Source organism: Osmerus eperlanus, chromosome 11 (genome assembly GCF_963692335.1).
Source record: "Osmerus eperlanus chromosome 11, fOsmEpe2.1, whole genome shotgun sequence".
NCBI classification, from domain to species: Eukaryota; Metazoa; Chordata; class Actinopteri; order Osmeriformes; family Osmeridae; genus Osmerus; species Osmerus eperlanus.
This window is the reverse complement of record NC_085028.1, coordinates 17,527,794-17,545,642: the sequence shown is the minus strand read 5'-3', so window position 1 is coordinate 17,545,642 and position 17,849 is coordinate 17,527,794. Positions and strand designations below refer to the sequence as shown.

The 17,849-nt window shown below is 44.2% G+C and overlaps 3 protein-coding genes across 3 annotated transcripts in view; all 3 read left to right on the top strand.

Annotated features, from left to right (window-relative positions):
* Positions 1-17,849, top strand: part of LOC134029661 (extracellular calcium-sensing receptor-like) — a 29,765-nt gene that overhangs the window by 9,830 nt on the left and 2,086 nt on the right. The window contains exons 2-3 of the mRNA XM_062473929.1: positions 16,248-16,527; positions 16,964-17,764. Coding sequence (XP_062329913.1) covers positions 16,248-16,527; positions 16,964-17,764 — 1,081 coding nt within the window. The remainder of the gene's footprint in view (positions 1-16,247; positions 16,528-16,963; positions 17,765-17,849) is intronic.
* Positions 264-3,442, top strand: LOC134029665 (extracellular calcium-sensing receptor-like). Its single transcript, XM_062473933.1, has 5 exons — positions 264-539; positions 757-1,569; positions 1,692-1,919; positions 2,183-2,306; positions 2,482-3,442. Exons 1-5 carry the CDS (start codon positions 291-293, stop codon positions 3,396-3,398), a joined length of 2,331 nt encoding a protein of 776 aa, XP_062329917.1. The 5' UTR covers positions 264-290; the 3' UTR covers positions 3,399-3,442.
* LOC134029302 (extracellular calcium-sensing receptor-like) lies at positions 6,345-9,623 on the top strand. Its single transcript, XM_062473386.1, has 5 exons — positions 6,345-6,630; positions 6,879-7,691; positions 7,888-8,115; positions 8,426-8,549; positions 8,704-9,623. The coding sequence occupies exons 1-5, from the start codon at positions 6,346-6,348 to the stop codon at positions 9,621-9,623; spliced, it is 2,370 nt and encodes a 789-aa protein (XP_062329370.1). The 5' UTR covers position 6,345.

Genomic DNA, 17,849 nt, shown 5'->3' with positions numbered 1-17,849 from the left:
TGGGGACCTCGTCATCGGAGGCATCTTCTCTTTCCGCACGAGGCAGAACGGGGTTGTTGACAGCTACGAGACGATTCCAGACACACGTGAATGCTTAGAGTATGAGCCATTATTTAGAACACATTTGTATGTTTTTCTGAGGTGACATTTTTCAATATTTTAATTCATGTGCTGTTCAATCACTACCTATACGTTTTGTATGACTTGGTTTCTGATCCTGTCTTTGCAACAACCTGACTGTTCAGTCATTTCTAAGCTTCAATTTCAGAGAGTTCCAGTTCGCTCAAACCATGATCTTTGCGATCGAGGAGATCAACAGCGACACAGACATCCTGCCAGGAGTCAGGCTCGGATACAAGATCTACAACAACTGTGGTACCATGGACATCCTGAGAGCGGCCATGGCGCTGGTGAGCGGCCAGGAGACCGTCGTCGGTGACAGTAGCTGCAGCGACACGACCCCTGCCATCCTGGGCCACTCTGGCTCCACGCCCACTATAGGATTCGCCCGGCTGGTGGGGAGATTTCAGATACCAGTGGTACGAATCACAGAAATATTACAAAACAGCCGAAACGCATCGCAGTCCTGCTCAGTTGTGTTATATGAATTCTGGGGTCTGATATCTGCAACTTGACATAGATGTACTGTTTGAAGTACAGTTTCAAATGTAATCTCAAACTAGATCTTGATTGATGCTTGCTAACCTTATCTTCCTTTTTTGTGTTTTATTGAAATGCCCACCTTCTTGAACACAGATCAGCCACTTTGCCACCTGTGCGTGTCTGAGCAACAGGAGAGAGTACCCCTCCTTCTTCAGGACCATCCCCAGCGACTACTACCAGAGCAGAGCCCTGGCCCAGCTGGTGAAGCACTTTGGCTGGACCTGGGTGGGGTCCGTGTGCAGTGACAATGACTACGGTCTCAATGGCATGGCCACCTTCATTCAAGCTGCAGAAGAGGAGGGAGTTTGCTTAGAGTACTCTGAGGCTTATGAAAGTTCAGGGCCGATTAATAAGTTACTCTGGGTAGTTGACATCATTAAGAAGTCCACTTCCAAGGTTATTGTAGCCTTCGTGACACAAAGGGAGATCAAGGTGCTGGTGCAGGAGCTGTACAGACAGAATATCTCAGGGCTGCAGTGGATAGGCAGTGATGCCTGGATCACTGACACGTCCATAATTGACAGCACGGAACTGGGTATGCTGGTGGGATCTGTGGGGTTTGCTGTCAGCACGGCTCACATCCCCGGCCTTGGGGATCATTTGAAACAGGTCCACCCCGCCCAGTTCCCCAGTAGCATGTTTCTCAGAGACTTCTGGGAAACGGTTTTTGACTGCTCTCTGAATGAGAACGTGGAAAGTCGTAGAATGGCATGCAATGGCTCTGAGAGTCTGAGACATGTGAACAACGAGTTCACAGACGTGTCTGATGTGAGGTTTTCTAATAACGTGTACAAGGCAGTGTACGCAGTGGCTCACGCTCTGCACAACCTGCTCTCCTGTGAGCAGGGCCAGGGCCCGTTCTCTAACAGGAGCTGTGCTGAACTCACACACATCCAGCCGTGGCAGGTGAGCAGTCACACCAACACACCAGGGGAATCCTCTTCACACCATGTTCTCAAACCCACACTGACAAAATCCCACTTTTTTTTCTTTCTATCTCTCAAACAATTCTGCCGTTCCGGCAATAGGTTCTACATTACTTGCAGACGGTGAATTTCACCACCAAGGAGGGGCAAAGTGTTTTCTTTGACAGCAATGGAGACTCCCCAGCCAGATATGAGCTTGTCAGTTTGCAGCTGGCCCACAGTGGCACCATGAAAGCTGTGACTATCGGTATCTATGATGCTTCCCTGCCTGCGAGTCACCAGTTCATGAGGCACAACAGCACTGTTGTCTGGGGAGGAGGGGTGACCAAGGTAAACCTGACTTTCCTTTCAGGGATGAATAAAGTTATGTGTTATCTACTCTAATCAACAACAACAAAAATAAATAAAAGTAAAACTGTAGTATGAATACTAATATAATCAGTGTCAGTAATACTCATATCTTCATATTTACCAATAGGAAAACATTTGAAACTCTTTATTAGTTTTCTTTCTATATGGCAAAAGCAAATATCCTGTAAAGTACCCGTCTGTTAAATTAGATAATATGTTTCTCCTTTGTCTGTGTGTGTCAGGTGCCTGTGTCTGTGTGCAGTGAGAGATGTCCCCCAGGAACTCGTAAGGCCGTGCAGAAAGGAAAGCCTGTCTGCTGCTACGACTGTCTCCCATGTGCAGAGGGAGAGATCAGCAACCAGACAGGTGATACACACACTCTCTGAACAGCAGAGACTTTAACCACACCATATTTGCTGTAAAAAGTTGTGAAATAAATCAAAATAATCTGTTTTTTTTATAGCCAGGCTTTATTCTTTATGACACAAATGAAAGAGTTTGTCAATTCATACTTATTTATTTTGTTTAAATGTGTTTGCAGACTCCCTAGACTGTGTGAAGTGTGCACATGAATACTGGTCCAACAGACAGAGAGACGGCTGTGTACCCAAACAAATAGAATTCTTGGCTTATGATGAAACCATGGGAGCAATCCTCGTCTTCTGTTCATTGTTAGGGATCTCTCTGACTCTGGGAACAATCTTCATCTTCTACTGTAGCAGAACCACACCCATCGTCAGGGCCAACAACTCAGAGCTCAGCTTCCTGCTCCTCTTCTCCCTGACTCTGTGTTTCCTGTGTTCTCTCACCTTCATCGGCCGGCCCTCTGAGTGGTCCTGTATGCTGCGCCACACAGCGTTTGGGATCACCTTTGTCCTCTGCATCTCTTGTGTTCTGGGGAAGACTATAGTGGTGCTGATGGCCTTCAGGGCCACACTTCCAGGAAGTGATGTCATGAAATGGTTTGGGCCTTTACAGCAGAGACTCAGTGTCCTGGCTTTCACTCTCATCCAGGTCCTGATCTGTGTGCTGTGGTTAACAATCTCCCCTCCTTTCCCCTTTAAGAACATGGAACACTATAATGACAGGATCATTCTAGAATGTGCCTTAGGTTCTGCTGTGGGCTTCTGGGCTGTGCTGGGGTATATAGGTCTCCTGGCTCTCTTGTGTTTTGTCCTGGCTTTCCTGGCCCGAAAGCTGCCTGATAACTTCAATGAAGCCAAATTCATCACCTTCAGCATGTTGATATTCTGTGCTGTCTGGATCACCTTTATCCCAGCTTATGTCAGCTCTCCTGGGAAGTTCACTGTAGCTGTGGAGATCTTTGCCATCCTGGCCTCCAGTTTTGCTTTACTTTTCTGTATATTCGGTCCTAAGTGTTTCATCATATTACTGAGGCCCGATAAAAATACTAAGAAGCATATCATGGGGAAGACCTCCAAAGACATCCAATATTAGCCAGAGTCAATTTGACACTTGCAAATATTTCCTCAGTTTGAAATTGTGACTAAGGTACCGCAAACACAACATAAACTATTTGCATGTTGCTTTGAATAAAATGATCATCTAAATCAATCAAATGTAATGTAAGTGAAACCAAATTCAACTGAACCATTGATATCACGTTACATGATAAATGTAGTTGTATATATTTGAATAAGTCCTTTAGCAGGACTGATTTTATGCTTTACATAGTTCTAATATTATAATATTCTAATGAATACAAATAATTTTCAATTGTATGCCTTCATGGCCGTAGAAAAGTAATATTTGGTTTTATAAATTTGATAAAACTTGAAAACATGTTTAAAGTTTAACAGGCCACTCAGATAGACAATGATGTAATGATTGTTGACAATAAAAAAGTGATTTGTGAGTAAGTGGATTGGATGTGACTTTCATCATCTAACCATAACACACACACAGACACACACACACACACACACGGACACACACACAAGCAGGTAAATAAGCTAGCTGCCAGTTCGGACAGGTTGTGTGTGGCGGTGGTCTCTCCAGGGACGGAGCTGACACAAGCACATGAAGCAACACAACATCCTGCCTCAACAACATCAACATGTCAGGCACCCAGCTGGCACTACCTGCCTCAGGGCGAAGATGATGAAAGTCAAGAGATGGTGTTGCGACACGGTACAGACAGGATTCAATAGAATAATCTGTTATAACCAGTATGGAATTACCAGTTTTTATATATCGTAAGAACATTTTCTATTTCGCAGGGGTGCACTGGTCAAGTGTGTGTAACCTGTCGGCTGAGGCCCTACTGCTGGGGCCCAGGTTCAACTCCAGTCTGGGATGTTTCCTGAATGTCCTCGTCTCCCATTCATTTCCTGACTCTCTTCACTGTACCTGTCCCCACTAAGCAGAAACATCCATAACAATTATTATTTAAAAAATATTTTTTCTGAAATGTTTGAGATTAAAGTATTCAGCTGAACTTGGTTCCCACACACCTATTCTCCTGATGCCCTGTTCCCAGTCTGCAGTCGAGGTTGGCCTTCTCATTACATTTTACTGCCACAAAGATACATACAGCTCAGCACTACAGCATCAGAGTGCAGATCAAGAGGTTGCAGGCTTAATTCACCCCCACCCAATATGTCGCTTTTGATCAAGTTTGATGGCACAGCTCAGTGGTTAGAGACTTGCCTTAAGATCAAGAGGATGCTTATTCAATTTCCACCCAGTACCGAACATCACTTTGGATAAAAGTGTTGGTGTGAATACAGTACTATTCACTCACAACTCACAAGTTTCCTTCAAGTGGTCATGGTGTTCCGTCCTCACCAGACTGCAGACATACGGGCCCTGAAGCAGCCCAACAAAACTCCAAACATCTCAACAGGACCTTCATCCACCTGAATGAAGGTTTAGCTCATTCCTAAATAAGGCTGGTTCTTGCTGTATTGGAAACAGAACTGGGGGCTGTGAATGTGCTTTGGATAAACAGGGTTTACAGGGAATGGGTACATTTACATTGAGTTTTTTATTGACCTTATTACGATGTTGTGTTTGAGATATGATGTTGGTTGTTGCCCTGTGTCTTACAACCTGTCCCTTGGCACTAACCACTGTAGAAACTGTTAAAACTTTATACTTCTAGACCTTTATTATATCCTGCATTTATCATGTGCCCAAGGCCGGATTAACCATTAGGGCAACCGGGCACTTGCCCAGGGGCACATGACATCTAAGGGGCCCTGGACAACGTAAACTAAAATGTTATATCACGTTATGAACGCAGACCTTACTTTCCTTAATGTGAGCACTTTATTGCAACTCTTTCGATCAAAATATTATGTTAAATCACGCCAAAAACAGTGTGCCTGCACAAATGCCGCTTGCGGCTTGCCAGCTCTACGCCGCGGACACTGCGAGCGAGAGTCACGTGACTTGAAGCGCTGCGCCTGGAGGAGAGCGTTCTATGGGGAGAAGCAGTGTAGCAAGATTGAGAAGCAGTTAAGCGGGAGTGCTAAAAGAAAATTGAAAAGAAAAAAAGAATTGAAGTTAGTCGACAATTTGAAACCATGTACCAAAAATAGCCAATTTTTTTTCCATAGTCTGTCTCCGAGGAAAGGCGATCACCAAGTTTAGGCAATATGGAATTGATGGGGGGGGGGGGGGGGGGGGGGGGGGGTCCTTGAGCCTTGTTGCCCAGGGCACAGAAAATTGTTAATCCGGCCCTGCCCGTCGCTGTGGACAAAAACTAAACCATTAAATAATAATAATAAAAATAACAACTTTATTTCTATAGCGCTTTTAAAAGTTGTATCTCAAAGCAATTACAACATAAGCAATACAAATACAGTCAATATAAAGGAAGAGAAAATATGCAATAAGAACAGTTAAAGAGAAACATTTTTTTACGTTCTCAGCCAGCCCCCCTCCCCTCAGCATCTCTCCTGGGGTCGAGGAGCGTGTCGTCGCGTCCTTAGGCTCCCCCTAGCTGCAGGGAGGTAGAACAAGACGAGGACCTGGCCAACCAAATCTGGTTGGCTGCTGCGGTCATAAAAAGGGAACAGAAGTGAGGACAGAGAGGCAGAGGCCAGAGTGGAGCCATGACACTGGTGATGCTCGTCCTGTTGGCCCTGCTGTTTGGGCTGGGAGACCCCACGTGCAGGCTGCTGGGGAGGGCTCAGCCCCCGGAGCTGGCCCGAGACGGAGACCTCGTCATCGGAGGCATTTTCACCTTTCGGACGGGGTATGTGGGGAGGGTGCCCACCTTCCGCAGCTTACCCAAACCCCCGACATGCCTGAAGTAGGTGGTTTGTCTTAAACTTTTTGGGGGAATCGATATTTGCCATGTTGTTGTATACCAGGTCTCAGGTGTTTTCTTTTCCCCCCAACTGACTCATGATGAAAGTTTATGGGTTTTGTCTTTAGTATGAATTTCAGAGAGTTGCAGTTCGCCCTAACAATGATCTTTGCGATCGAAGAGATTAATAGAAATACAGATATTCTGCCGGACCATACTCTGGGATACAAGATCTACAACGCCTGTGGATTTGACAACATCCTGATGTCAGCTGTATCTCTAGCTAACGGCCAGACGGAGGTTGCGGATGGCAACAACTGCACTAAGGACATGGCCCACGCGATCATCGGTCACTCTGCCTCCACACCAACCATGGGGTTTGCACGCATCATTGGCAGGTTTCACGTACCAGTGGTAAGATTTTGTTTCGGTTGGAATCAATTGTGCTTAAATGCCTTTCAGATATTTTATAACCCCCCTCAAAAGGATCTAGTTGTTAGTTATCAACTTTGTCTGTTGGAAAATGTTCATTCGAGCGTACTTGTGTCAACCATCATAAGATTTACAAATGTGTAATGTTTATCTAATCTCAAATTGATTTTGTGATTATTTGTAACAGCATACTGTTTTGATGTTAACTTTCTGTTTTGATGTTAACACAGATCAGCCACTTTGCCACCTGTGCGTGTCTGAGCAACAGGAGAGAGTACCCCTCCTTCTTCAGGACCATCCCCAGCGACTACTACCAGAGCAGAGCCCTGGCCCAGCTGGTGAAGCACTTTGGCTGGACCTGGGTGGGGGCCGTGTGCAGTGACAATGACTACGGTCTCAATGGCATGGCCACCTTCATTCAAGCTGCAGAAGAGGAGGGAGTTTGCTTAGAGTACTCTGAGGCTTTTGAGCAGACAGGAGCACCAGACAAGCTGCTCAGGGTAGTTGAGATCATAAAAGAATCGACTTCCAAGGTCATCATAGCTTTCATGACACACAGAGAGATCAAGGTGCTGGTGCAGGAGCTGTACAGACAGAATATCTCAGGGCTGCAGTGGATAGGCAGTGATGCCTGGATCACTGACACGTCCATAATTGACAGCACGGAACTGGGTATGCTGGTGGGATCTGTGGGGTTTGCTGTCAGCACGGCTCACATCCCCGGCCTTGGGGATCATTTGAAACAGGTCCACCCCGCCCAGTTCCCCAGTAGCATGTTTCTCAGAGACTTCTGGGAAACGGTTTTTGACTGCTCTCTGAATGAGAACGTGGAAAGTCGTAGAATGGCATGCAATGGCTCTGAGAGTCTGAGACATGTGAACAACGAGTTCACAGACGTGTCTGATGTGAGGTTTTCTAATAACGTGTACAAGGCAGTGTACGCAGTGGCTCACGCTCTGCACAACCTGCTCTCCTGTGAGCAGGGCCAGGGCCCGTTCTCTAACAGGAGCTGTGCTGAACTCACACACATCCAGCCGTGGCAGGTGAGAGAGTTCTTACAACAGATCACGTTATTGCTAAACTAGCTTCTCCGACTCCACTGTATCAGCAATAGCAAAAAGTAATTGGTTTACCATCTGCTCCTTTGCATTTTCTGTTTAGATCGATCGCATTTTTCCATAACAAACGGATTAAAATGGTATTCTGGTTATTAATACAATGTATTTGAACATTGGACAGGTGCTTCACTATCTACAGACCGTGAATTTCACCACAGATGAGAGGGAGTGGGTGTATTTCGACCCCAACGGAGATTCACCCGCAAGATATGAACTCGTCAATTTACAAAGTGCCACGTCACAAACCATGAAATTCGCTACTGTCGGTTTCTACGATGCATCTTTACCAGAAGATCATCAGTTCACCATGACAGGCCTCAGACCCGTTTGGGGGACAGGAAGTGACACGGTACACATACACGTGGCTTTGTTGTCATATTTCTGGTCGGTGAATCTAAATGCTGTCCTGCATGCTGTTCTGTAGCACGTGGGAACAGTATGGCTCAGTAGGAGTTCATTTGACTGTAGATCAAGAGGTCCTTGGTTCAAATCCCACCCCACCCCCATTTGTTGCTTTGGATAAAAGAATCTGCTAAATGAATCACATTACACCCTGGAATTCCTAAGTCACATGTAAAAGGGAAATTTTTAATTAAAGCTGACATGATATTAAATGCAGCATGCATGTGTGTGTGTGTGTGTCTGTGTGTGTGTGTCAGGTGCCTGTGTCTGTGTGCAGTGAGAGATGTCCCCCAGGAACTCGTAAGGCCGTGCAGAAAGGAAAGCCTGTCTGCTGCTACGACTGTCTCCCATGTGCAGAGGGAGAGATCAGCAACCAGACAGGTGATACACACACTCAGGTCCACTTCTCTCTGAACTGTAGCAACGCCAAACAGCGGAGACTTTAACCACACTCAAGCAGACAGGTGATTCACGGCATACAATACTAGTATCAACAGTCTTTTCTAACGCTATTTTAATGTTTCTATTCAAACAGACTCTACTGAATGCCTGAAATGTCCTATTGAATACTGGTCCGAAGCCAGAAGTGACCGATGTGTCTTAAAAGAAATTGAATTCCTGACCTACATAGAAATCATGGGAATTGTTCTCTCACTTTTTAGTTTGATTGGGGCTTTTTTAACACTGACCACAGCAGCGATATTCTTTCAGTTCAAAGACACTCCCATCGTCAGGGCCAACAACTCAGAGCTCAGCTTCCTGCTCCTCTTCTCCCTGACTCTGTGTTTCCTGTGTTCTCTCACCTTCATCGGCCGGCCCTCTGAGTGGTCCTGTATGCTGCGCCACACGGCGTTTGGGATCACCTTTGTCCTCTGCATCTCTTGTGTTCTGGGGAAGACTATAGTGGTGCTGATGGCCTTCAGGGCCACACTTCCAGGAAGTGATGTCATGAAATGGTTTGGGCCTCCACAGCAGAGACTCACTGTCCTGGCTTTCACTCTCATCCAGGTCCTGATCTGTGTGCTGTGGTTAACAATCTCCCCTCCTTTCCCCTTTAAGAACATGGAACACTTTAATGACAGGATCGTTCTAGAATGTGCCTTAGGTTCTGCTGTGGGCTTCTGGGCTGTGCTGGGGTATATAGGACTCCTGGCTCTATTGTGCTTTGTGCTGGCTTTCCTGGCCCGAAAGCTGCCTGATAACTTCAATGAAGCCAAGTTCATCACCTTCAGCATGTTGATATTCTGTGCTGTCTGGATCACCTTTATCCCAGCTTATGTCAGCTCTCCTGGGAAGTTCACTGTAGCTGTGGAGATCTTTGCCATTCTGGCCTCCAGTTTTGCTTTACTTTTCTGTATATTTGCCCCTAAATGTTTCATTATATTACTGAGGCCCGAGCAGAATAATAAAAAACACATAATGGGTAAGGAAACGAAATATGTTGGCTACAGATGATGTATACGGAAATTTAGGAAACAGGAACCCTGTCCAACTAATAATTACAACGCTACTGAAGTCATTTTATTGTGTAATCATAATTTGCTGCATTATTAACTTAATAAACAATCTGTTCCTTTTCTTACGTGGCTGCATTGTGCACAGTGTCCGTCATCCATCATCCACCCAATAATCCTCACAATCCACCTCCTCATTATAACATAGTCATCAGAAAAGTCTGCTGGTAATGCTTTACCAAAGCAGGAAGTCAACAGGTTTTTTTATATCTAAAATATACAGTTTGATTTTAAATATGTGGATCAGCACAAATAATCCATGATACCTTGACAATGCCTATGCACATGTAGCTATGCAGGTACTCATTACATTTAGATGTTATTAATTTATCAGACGCTTTAATCCAAAGCATCATGCATATAGTTCATTACTTACAGTATATCTTAAAATCATCTTGATTTCCAAATATAAATTAATGATCAATATCAAGCAACATGTGTTTATTGTAAAGCAAAATGGAACTTAACTTAGCTTGTGGCCCTTTTTAAGCATGGAAAAGGTACAACCGCACATACACACACTGACCTGCACAAATAGGCACACACACCAGCACACACACACACCAGCACACACACAAACACACCAGCACACACACATGCACACACACACACAAAGAAAGCAACAAGCCGATCGACAACCTCAACAACAACCGTGACGCTCTGTGACGTTGTTATTTCAAGAGACGTTGTTATTCTCCCCACGTGTCTGAGGCCCTCGGAGGATAGCCCTGTCCATCCCACCTTGGACAGCCCCCCAGCTGGGAGGCACGACCAGGGGCCCTATAAAACTCTGCCACCATCCAGGCTGGAGGCAGTCTTTCAGGGGTGACGCTCTATGATGAGACCCTTCACCCTGGTCCTGCTGGCGCTGCTCACCGGGGCAGTGTCTCAGAGCTGTGGAGGCTGGCTCCCACTGCAGCTCAGCCCAGAGACAGCTGCCTGTCCTGGGGGTGGAGGACACACACATGTCCCTCCCAGCCGGTCTCACACCCCCAGCCTCCATCCTTCAGAGACGCTGGAAGGATCTCAGAGGTGAGTTCTATATCAAATGGTGGTTTATTTAGTTTGGTTTGTTTGGCTAGGAAGGTGTGTTCTCTCTGTGTTAACCTGCTTCAGCTTGGTTTGCTTGGCTAGGAAGGTGTGTTCTCTCTGTGTTAACCTGCTTCAGCTTGGTTTGCTTGGCTAGGAAGGTGTGTTCTCTCTGTGTTAACCTGCTTCAGCTTGGTTTACCTGCTCCTGGAATCGCACAGGTGGATGAAATCTGCCAGGGGTTTGTTTCATAATCACTGACTTTGTAATTGTTTTAATTATCTCGGTGGGGATCTTTAAATTAAATTGTTAGGAGTCTAAATGCCTTATGATGGGACAGCTAAAACGGCAATTAAAACGCTTTCAGAAACTCCAGAGACTGTGTGGTACTAAATTACTTTTCTATAATGACACCGAAAACACTAACATTAATCATTGTTGACATGTTTTCATAATGATGATGGTTCTGGCTACAGTAGCTGTGCATAACCTTATAATCAAGACCCACTGTACCCTGCCATGTGTGACTTGGGTCATCAGGGGAAACAATTAAGAAAATGACTTCCATTATCCTCTCTCTGTCAGGCGGAGAACTTGTATCCTACCGTACTTCTGCAGCATTCACTTTGAAATTCAGGAATAATTTGATGCATCATGATAACAGATATCTTATATTTTGGATATAGCTAAACTGATGAAATGTCATAGTTGTCTGTCATTGACAATATATTAGATTTTTAGTCTTTTACAGGGATGTACACTGTTGATGATAACTTTTATTTACTGTCCAAAATGTCTACATTACTCGTGATGTTATTAACACCCACATTGAAAGTTTGAAACCAAGCAGATTGTATGTTATTTATGCAAATGTGTATTTTCAAAATCACAAAGAATTATATAGGTCAAGTAATGTACATTTAACCGTTTATTCATGTAACAGACACTTTTCTCCAAAGTGACTTACAAACAGTGCATAACTGTAAGAAATTATGAGTAGAAGTTATATTTGACATCTGCTTGTTCTCAGTCTCTCTCCCTCTGCTCTGCAGATCAGAATCAGCATCAGTCCTCATGGTGGTTCTCACCGTGGAGCAGATCAACAGCAGCCCCCATCCTCTTCCAGGAGTGACTCTGGGCTACAGGATCTACAAGGGCTGTGGCTCCAACCACCTGATGAGGGCTGGCTTGGAGGCAGTGAACGGGGCTGAGCAGGGTGAGCAGGGCTGTGGCCGAGGCAGCTGTGGAGGCAGCGTGGAGGCAGTGCTGGAACAGTCCTCGTCTGGACCCTGCTGGGCAGAACTCACACTGCAGGTGATGGAGAAGAAATGAGCACTTCTGTTTGCGCTTGTTTGCATTGTTAACTCTTTAGGGGAATCTTCTCATTAGCCTCTCTCAAGGCAACATTATACTGTTACTTTTTTGTTGTTAAATAGTTTTTTATTTTAACAGTATTTATTGAAAGCCTAACTCTTCTTTTGTTTTTTTGTTTTCTCTTGTTTTTTTACCTGCACAGGTAAGCCAGGTACCCCACTGTGCATGTTTTATTAGCCAGAGGGTTTCCCTGACAACCACGCTCCTCAGAGCAGATCCCAGAGACTGCGGCCTGGTCCTGGAGCCCACAGACAGCCTGGGTCTCCCACACATCCACGCCACCCTGCTCTGCCCACAGACCCAAACTCAGAGACAGACTGTTGGACCAGAGACGAATTGTCATGCCTCACCAGAGCCCTCCTCCGTCCTGGTGGAGGGTGAGGTCTGTGTCCGCTGCTCTGGTTCCCCAGGCCTGGTCTGGAGGTGCTGGAGGGAGGCCTGGGCCTGCAGGTCCCCAGCCCTGCTCTGCCTCCCTCTGCCCAGGGCTCTGACGGGGCCCTGCCCTTGTGGGCTGGCCTCTGGATCAGTGATGCTGTTGGATGCCCCCGCTGGGAGAGAGGAGAGAGGAAACTGGGCTCTGATTTCACCCCGGAAACAAGCTGGATTTCAACCATGCCAGGTACATCTTTGTAGGTTTACTGTTTGTAGACAAGCATAGAAATGCCACTCTCCATAATACATATATTTTATAGATGTATGCAAATAAGTAAATAAGAACGTAAATAAGAACCTAAATTATACAGTAATATGAACTCTGTTCAGAAGATTGACAGGACTTTAAAGGGCATCCAACACTTGTATCAAATCAATTATTTGCATCGTATCATCAACTTCTCATTATATGTCATTGAGTGAGTAGACAAGTTATCTATATTACATGTCTAGAGATACATTGCATTTCCATCTTTCCTCTGATAGGTGCCCTTGACAGTTTCCATCCAGGCACATCCTCTGGAGACGGGTTCACACTGCTGTAATGGTCTCCTAGACACGGATGGAAAAAATCTACTTAATAAAGGTAATTTTTGTCGCTCCTCCAAGCAGGGGTAAATATGAATAAGAAACTCATTTGATTAACATGAGACAATCAGTCGAATTAAACCTTACACATGCACATCACACACAATAAATAGATATTACACATCGCTTAGGATTCTAAACCTGCTAATACTAATATACAAATAAACCCTTCCTCCAGATGGCCATACCTACATCCCACACATCTCCCACAGCAGTCTTGAGAGCAGGATTCCCCAGGCGGTCTCCTACGGCTGGGTGGAGGGCTTGCTTCTGGCAGCTCTGTGCTTGGTGGGTGTCTGTGTGACCAAGGCAGCAAACACCCTGAACAGAGACTCTCCTCTCCTGAGGACCAACACCAGGATCAGCTTCCTGCTCCTCTTCTCCCTGACTCTGTGTTTCCTGTGTTCTCTCACCTTCATCGGCCGGCCCTCTGAGTGGTCCTGTATGCTGCGCCACACGGCGTTTGGGATCACCTTTGTCCTCTGCATCTCTTGTGTTCTGGGGAAGACTATCGTGGTGCTGATGGCCTTCAGGGCCACACTTCCAGGAAGTGATGTCATGAAATGGTTTGGGCCTCCACAGCAGAGACTCAGTGTCCTGGCTGTCACTCTCATCCAGGTCCTCATCTGTGTGCTGTGGTTAAAAAGGTCCCCTCCTGACTTAAGCAGTAATACAAAGACAAATCTGACTTTAGGAGAGTATGTGTTAGGCCCAGCTGTTTTTGGCTCCATAGCTCTCCTGGCTCTAGTGTGCTTTCTTATGCTGTTCTGTCTGGTGAACAGACCAGCCTCTTTGCAGGCTAAGTTTGTTTTTCTCAGTGTTCTCATCCAGATACATGTGATGGCTTGGCTTCAAGCTTCCAGAGCACCAACAAAGTGTACTCTTGTCATTGAAATAAATAAACCAGCATTGTAAAAAAAGAGTTTAATCTCAGTGAAGGCTGTGGTTGAAAACAGGCAACAAACATACACAAATAAATACATCTTGGCCACAACTGAATGCTACTTCAATTAACAGTTTATTATTCAAACCTTTTTTTCTTAATGTAGCAAGTGTATATAGTTCTTCCAGTATGTGTGCAATAATAAAATGTAATTAATGTGTGTTCTAAATTCCTTCACATACATTTGTGTTTTATTCATTTAGCAAAACATTTTCATCCAAAGCGACATGAATATTATACTGTATCACACTGGAGTTTTGCTTAACATGGATGACTGGACAAAAACAGAAAGGCAACATTTAACAATGACAAAAAAATCATAAATTTACCATTTATATAGCCTAAAGAAATCAGATCAATTTAAATAATTGCATTCGGAATTAATCTATGGATTTCATGAGAGAAATCCTTATCTGTGGTCTTTTTCCTATTTTATTATTTATTATATAGGCCTAGTTGATAACTTATTAAGCATGGGACCAACACTTTGTAATATGTGTCTATATATATAAATAAATAAGATCTAGGCTATGATTATTAGCTTGTTAGCCTTGCCAATCATACGAAATCCATGGCAATATATCTTGATATTATTTACTAAACAGTTTATGAGGTCATGCTAGACAATGTGGCCAGTATTTCCCATACATTGATGTATTTGTGGAGGGCCGCCACAATATCAGCATTGGCCACCACGTATTGTTTTTCTTTAATTTGTATTTATTTGTTTAAAATGGGTTCAATTCATTAATTCGTACGAGAAAAATAGAATAACCGGATGTCGTTTGGGAACGAGAATCACTGGTTCTGGTTTTCTCTGGAAAGGCGGACTCATTTATATTCTGTGCCCTGTAGACAGGACATCAGCAAGCACACAGGCACTGGATTTGATCCAGAAAAATCTGTATTTCCAGAAATCTGTGTCACCGACATCTTACTCACTGACGGCATCACAGGCACTGTGCCCTGTCTGTAATTCCAGGTATCTGCGTGTGCGTGTGTCTCACCGCAATCTTAAGCATTAACTGCATCACAGGCACTGTGCACTAGTCCAAACAATTTCACGTGACACTGCACGTCCGTGGGTAGTGAGCCATAAACTGTCACATTTCAACTTCAACAGAGCCAGGTTCTTGAGATAATCTAGCCACAGCCACACACAATTAAGGCCAACTTTGCAATATCCCTAAAACTTTAAGAAAACCTTTACATTTCTGCAGAGGTGTCTTACAACATCTAAATGGTATAAAAATGAGTTCAATTTGTCTATTTTTCTATTTTGTTGCTGATACGTTGTGTGTCTACCAATCATGAGTAAACAGGGAATGAACAATCCTTTTCATGTTTCTGTCTGATCTTGTGACTGTGCTGAGCATTTTGCCCCTAAGCACACTAATCTTGATATGATGCTAATGTCTACAGATGCTTTTACTAATAATTGACTAAGTGCGTGTTAATAGTTAATAGTAGTTTTGGAAAAATTATTAGTCAACTTTGAATGAATTATTTCATTCAAAGGGCTTGCGAAGGTTACAGTGCGAGTTTCAATAAAAATGGTAACTTTAGTAAACAGTTTCCATGTCATAAAATATACCTTTGAGGAAACTTTACATGTCTCATTTCTCTTGAGTGTTGACACAACATCATGTGTTTCCATCTATAAAGGTTGTGTCCTCTGACAGAGACTTCAGTTTGAGGGGGAGAGAGACTCTGAGATGAGACTGTTGGGAGTCATCATTCTTGGTCTACTGGCAAATACTCAGTCAGACAGCTCAGCATGCAGGCTGATAGGACAGACAGGTTATGTAGAGCTAGCTAAAGATGGGGACCTTCTAGTGGGGGGTATTTTTTCACTTGAGAAAAGAAGAATTTTTGTAGACTATGACTACGTGAAAGTGCCTTTTGAGTATTGCAAAGAGTAAGTATCACAATCTGTGTCAATGCCTGTTACTCTTTTGTTTTGTATTGAATGTCATTTTTTTACTTAAGGAAGCAAATACATTTTTATTTTAGATACCTTTCCCAATTTAACAAGTTAGTCTCTGTTTCAGCTTTTTACAAGTAGAAGGTTTTTACTGTCCCCATTGTTATGTATGCATATCTGTCAAACCCCAGACAACCAGACTTTACAGACCAGTTCATCTTTGAAATCGTATTAACCAGCCACTCATTTCCATAACTGCCAATGTTTTTCAACAGGAGGAATGACAGGGAGCTGAAATTTGCCCGAACGTTGATATTCACCGTGGAGGAGATCAACAGCAGCCCCCAGCTTCTTCCAGGAGTGACTCTAGGCTACAGGATCTACAAGGGCTGTGGCGCCAACCACCTGATGAGGGCTGGCTTGGAGGCAGTGAACGGGGCTGAGCAGAGGGAGCAGGGCTGTGGCCGAGGCAGAGTGCAGGCCCTGCTGGGACACTCCTCCTCTGGACCTAGTGGGGATATCAACAGAGCTATCGGTCCTCTACATGTACCACAGGTGAGATGGTTAAACCAGCCTGCTTCAAAATAACCTCTAACAGTATATTTTACTGGATCTAATTCTCTTATAATGACTGCTCCACAGTGTTCTCTACCACAGAGTTGATACAATGTTCATCACACTATAATCTGCTGTATTGAATGTCTAATAGGAACATACCGCCTGTGAGATTGGGCTGATGTAATACCTGACAGATCGGGGTGACATGAAAAAAAATACAATGCTATTTGTAGTAGGCAACAATAGAGCATCAATACATCAGAAGTATTTTCACAGAATATATTTTTATAAGAACAACAGCATATTTAATATGTTTTTCTCTGTTAACAGATTACACAGACCACATAATTTCTAGTTACATTTTCACTGAATATTCTGTCTATTTGTAAGTGTTCTATAGAATGTTTAATATGTTTCTTTTCCCTGTTAACAGATCAGTCACCTTGCCACTTGCGCTTGTCTAAGTGACAAGAAACAATATCCTTCTTTCTTCAGAACAGTGCCCAGTGATCAGTTCCAAGTCATAGCCCTTGTGCAACTCATGAAGAATTTTGGCTGGAGCTGGGTGGGAACTGTTTCTTCTATGGAGACATACTCTGTCGAAGGAAATGCTGAATTCTTAAAGGAAGCAAAGAAAGAGGGAATCTGTGTTGAGTACACAGAATCTTTCAATAAAGAAAATGCTGTTGAGTTTGACAAAGTAGTAGAGACGATCACACAATCTACCTCCACGGTGGTGCTGCTGTTTATGTCCCTTTCATACACACAGGAATTTCTAAAGAGGGTAGAAAGCAGGAATGTTACTGGGAAACAGTTGATTGGCAGTGAATCATGGATCACAACAGCAAGCTTGGCATTGGAGAGCGGGAGTATCTTACAAGGGGCGATGGGCTTTGCCATTCCTGAGTCTGACATCCCTGGGCTGAATGAGTTCCTGCTGAGTCTGAAGCCGTCAGACGCACCTCAGAGTTCTCACATCAGGGCTTTCTGGGAGGACGTGTTTCACTGCAGCTTCTCCCCCTCTAACACCTCCAAGCTGTGTACCGGCTCAGAGGACCTGAGGACAGTCGTCAACGATTACACAGACACAACGGAGACCGGGACTGTCAACAATGTTTACATGGCTGTTTACGCAGTAGCACACGCCCTCCATAACCTACTGCAGTGTGAGAACGGGTTAAATCCCACCACAGGGAGGAGCTGTATCAACAAGACTGAGGTCATGCCTCTACAGGTGAAAATATAGAGGAGCTGAGAAATTTCATTTCCTTTCATATATTTAGGTGACATTCAGCTCCAATGAATTGATTGTCTTCATG

What these genes read in the sequence shown, in the direction of transcription:
- LOC134029665 (XM_062473933.1), top strand. Translation starts at nt 291, where the DNA reads ATGATCTTTGCGATCGAGGAGATCAACAGCGACACAGACATCCTGCCA. An exon ending in GGAGATTTCAGATACCAGTG is followed by an intron (nt 540 to 756) that starts GTACGAATCACA and finishes TCTTGAACACAG; the next exon opens with ATCAGCCACTTTGCCACCTG. An exon ending in AGAGATCAGCAACCAGACAG is followed by an intron (nt 2,307 to 2,481) that starts GTGATACACACA and finishes ATGTGTTTGCAG; the next exon opens with ACTCCCTAGACTGTGTGAAG.
- LOC134029302 (XM_062473386.1), top strand. Translation starts at nt 6,346, where the DNA reads ATGAATTTCAGAGAGTTGCAGTTCGCCCTAACAATGATCTTTGCGATC. An exon ending in GCAGGTTTCACGTACCAGTG is followed by an intron (nt 6,631 to 6,878) that starts GTAAGATTTTGT and finishes ATGTTAACACAG; the next exon opens with ATCAGCCACTTTGCCACCTG. An exon ending in AGAGATCAGCAACCAGACAG is followed by an intron (nt 8,550 to 8,703) that starts GTGATACACACA and finishes CTATTCAAACAG; the next exon opens with ACTCTACTGAATGCCTGAAA.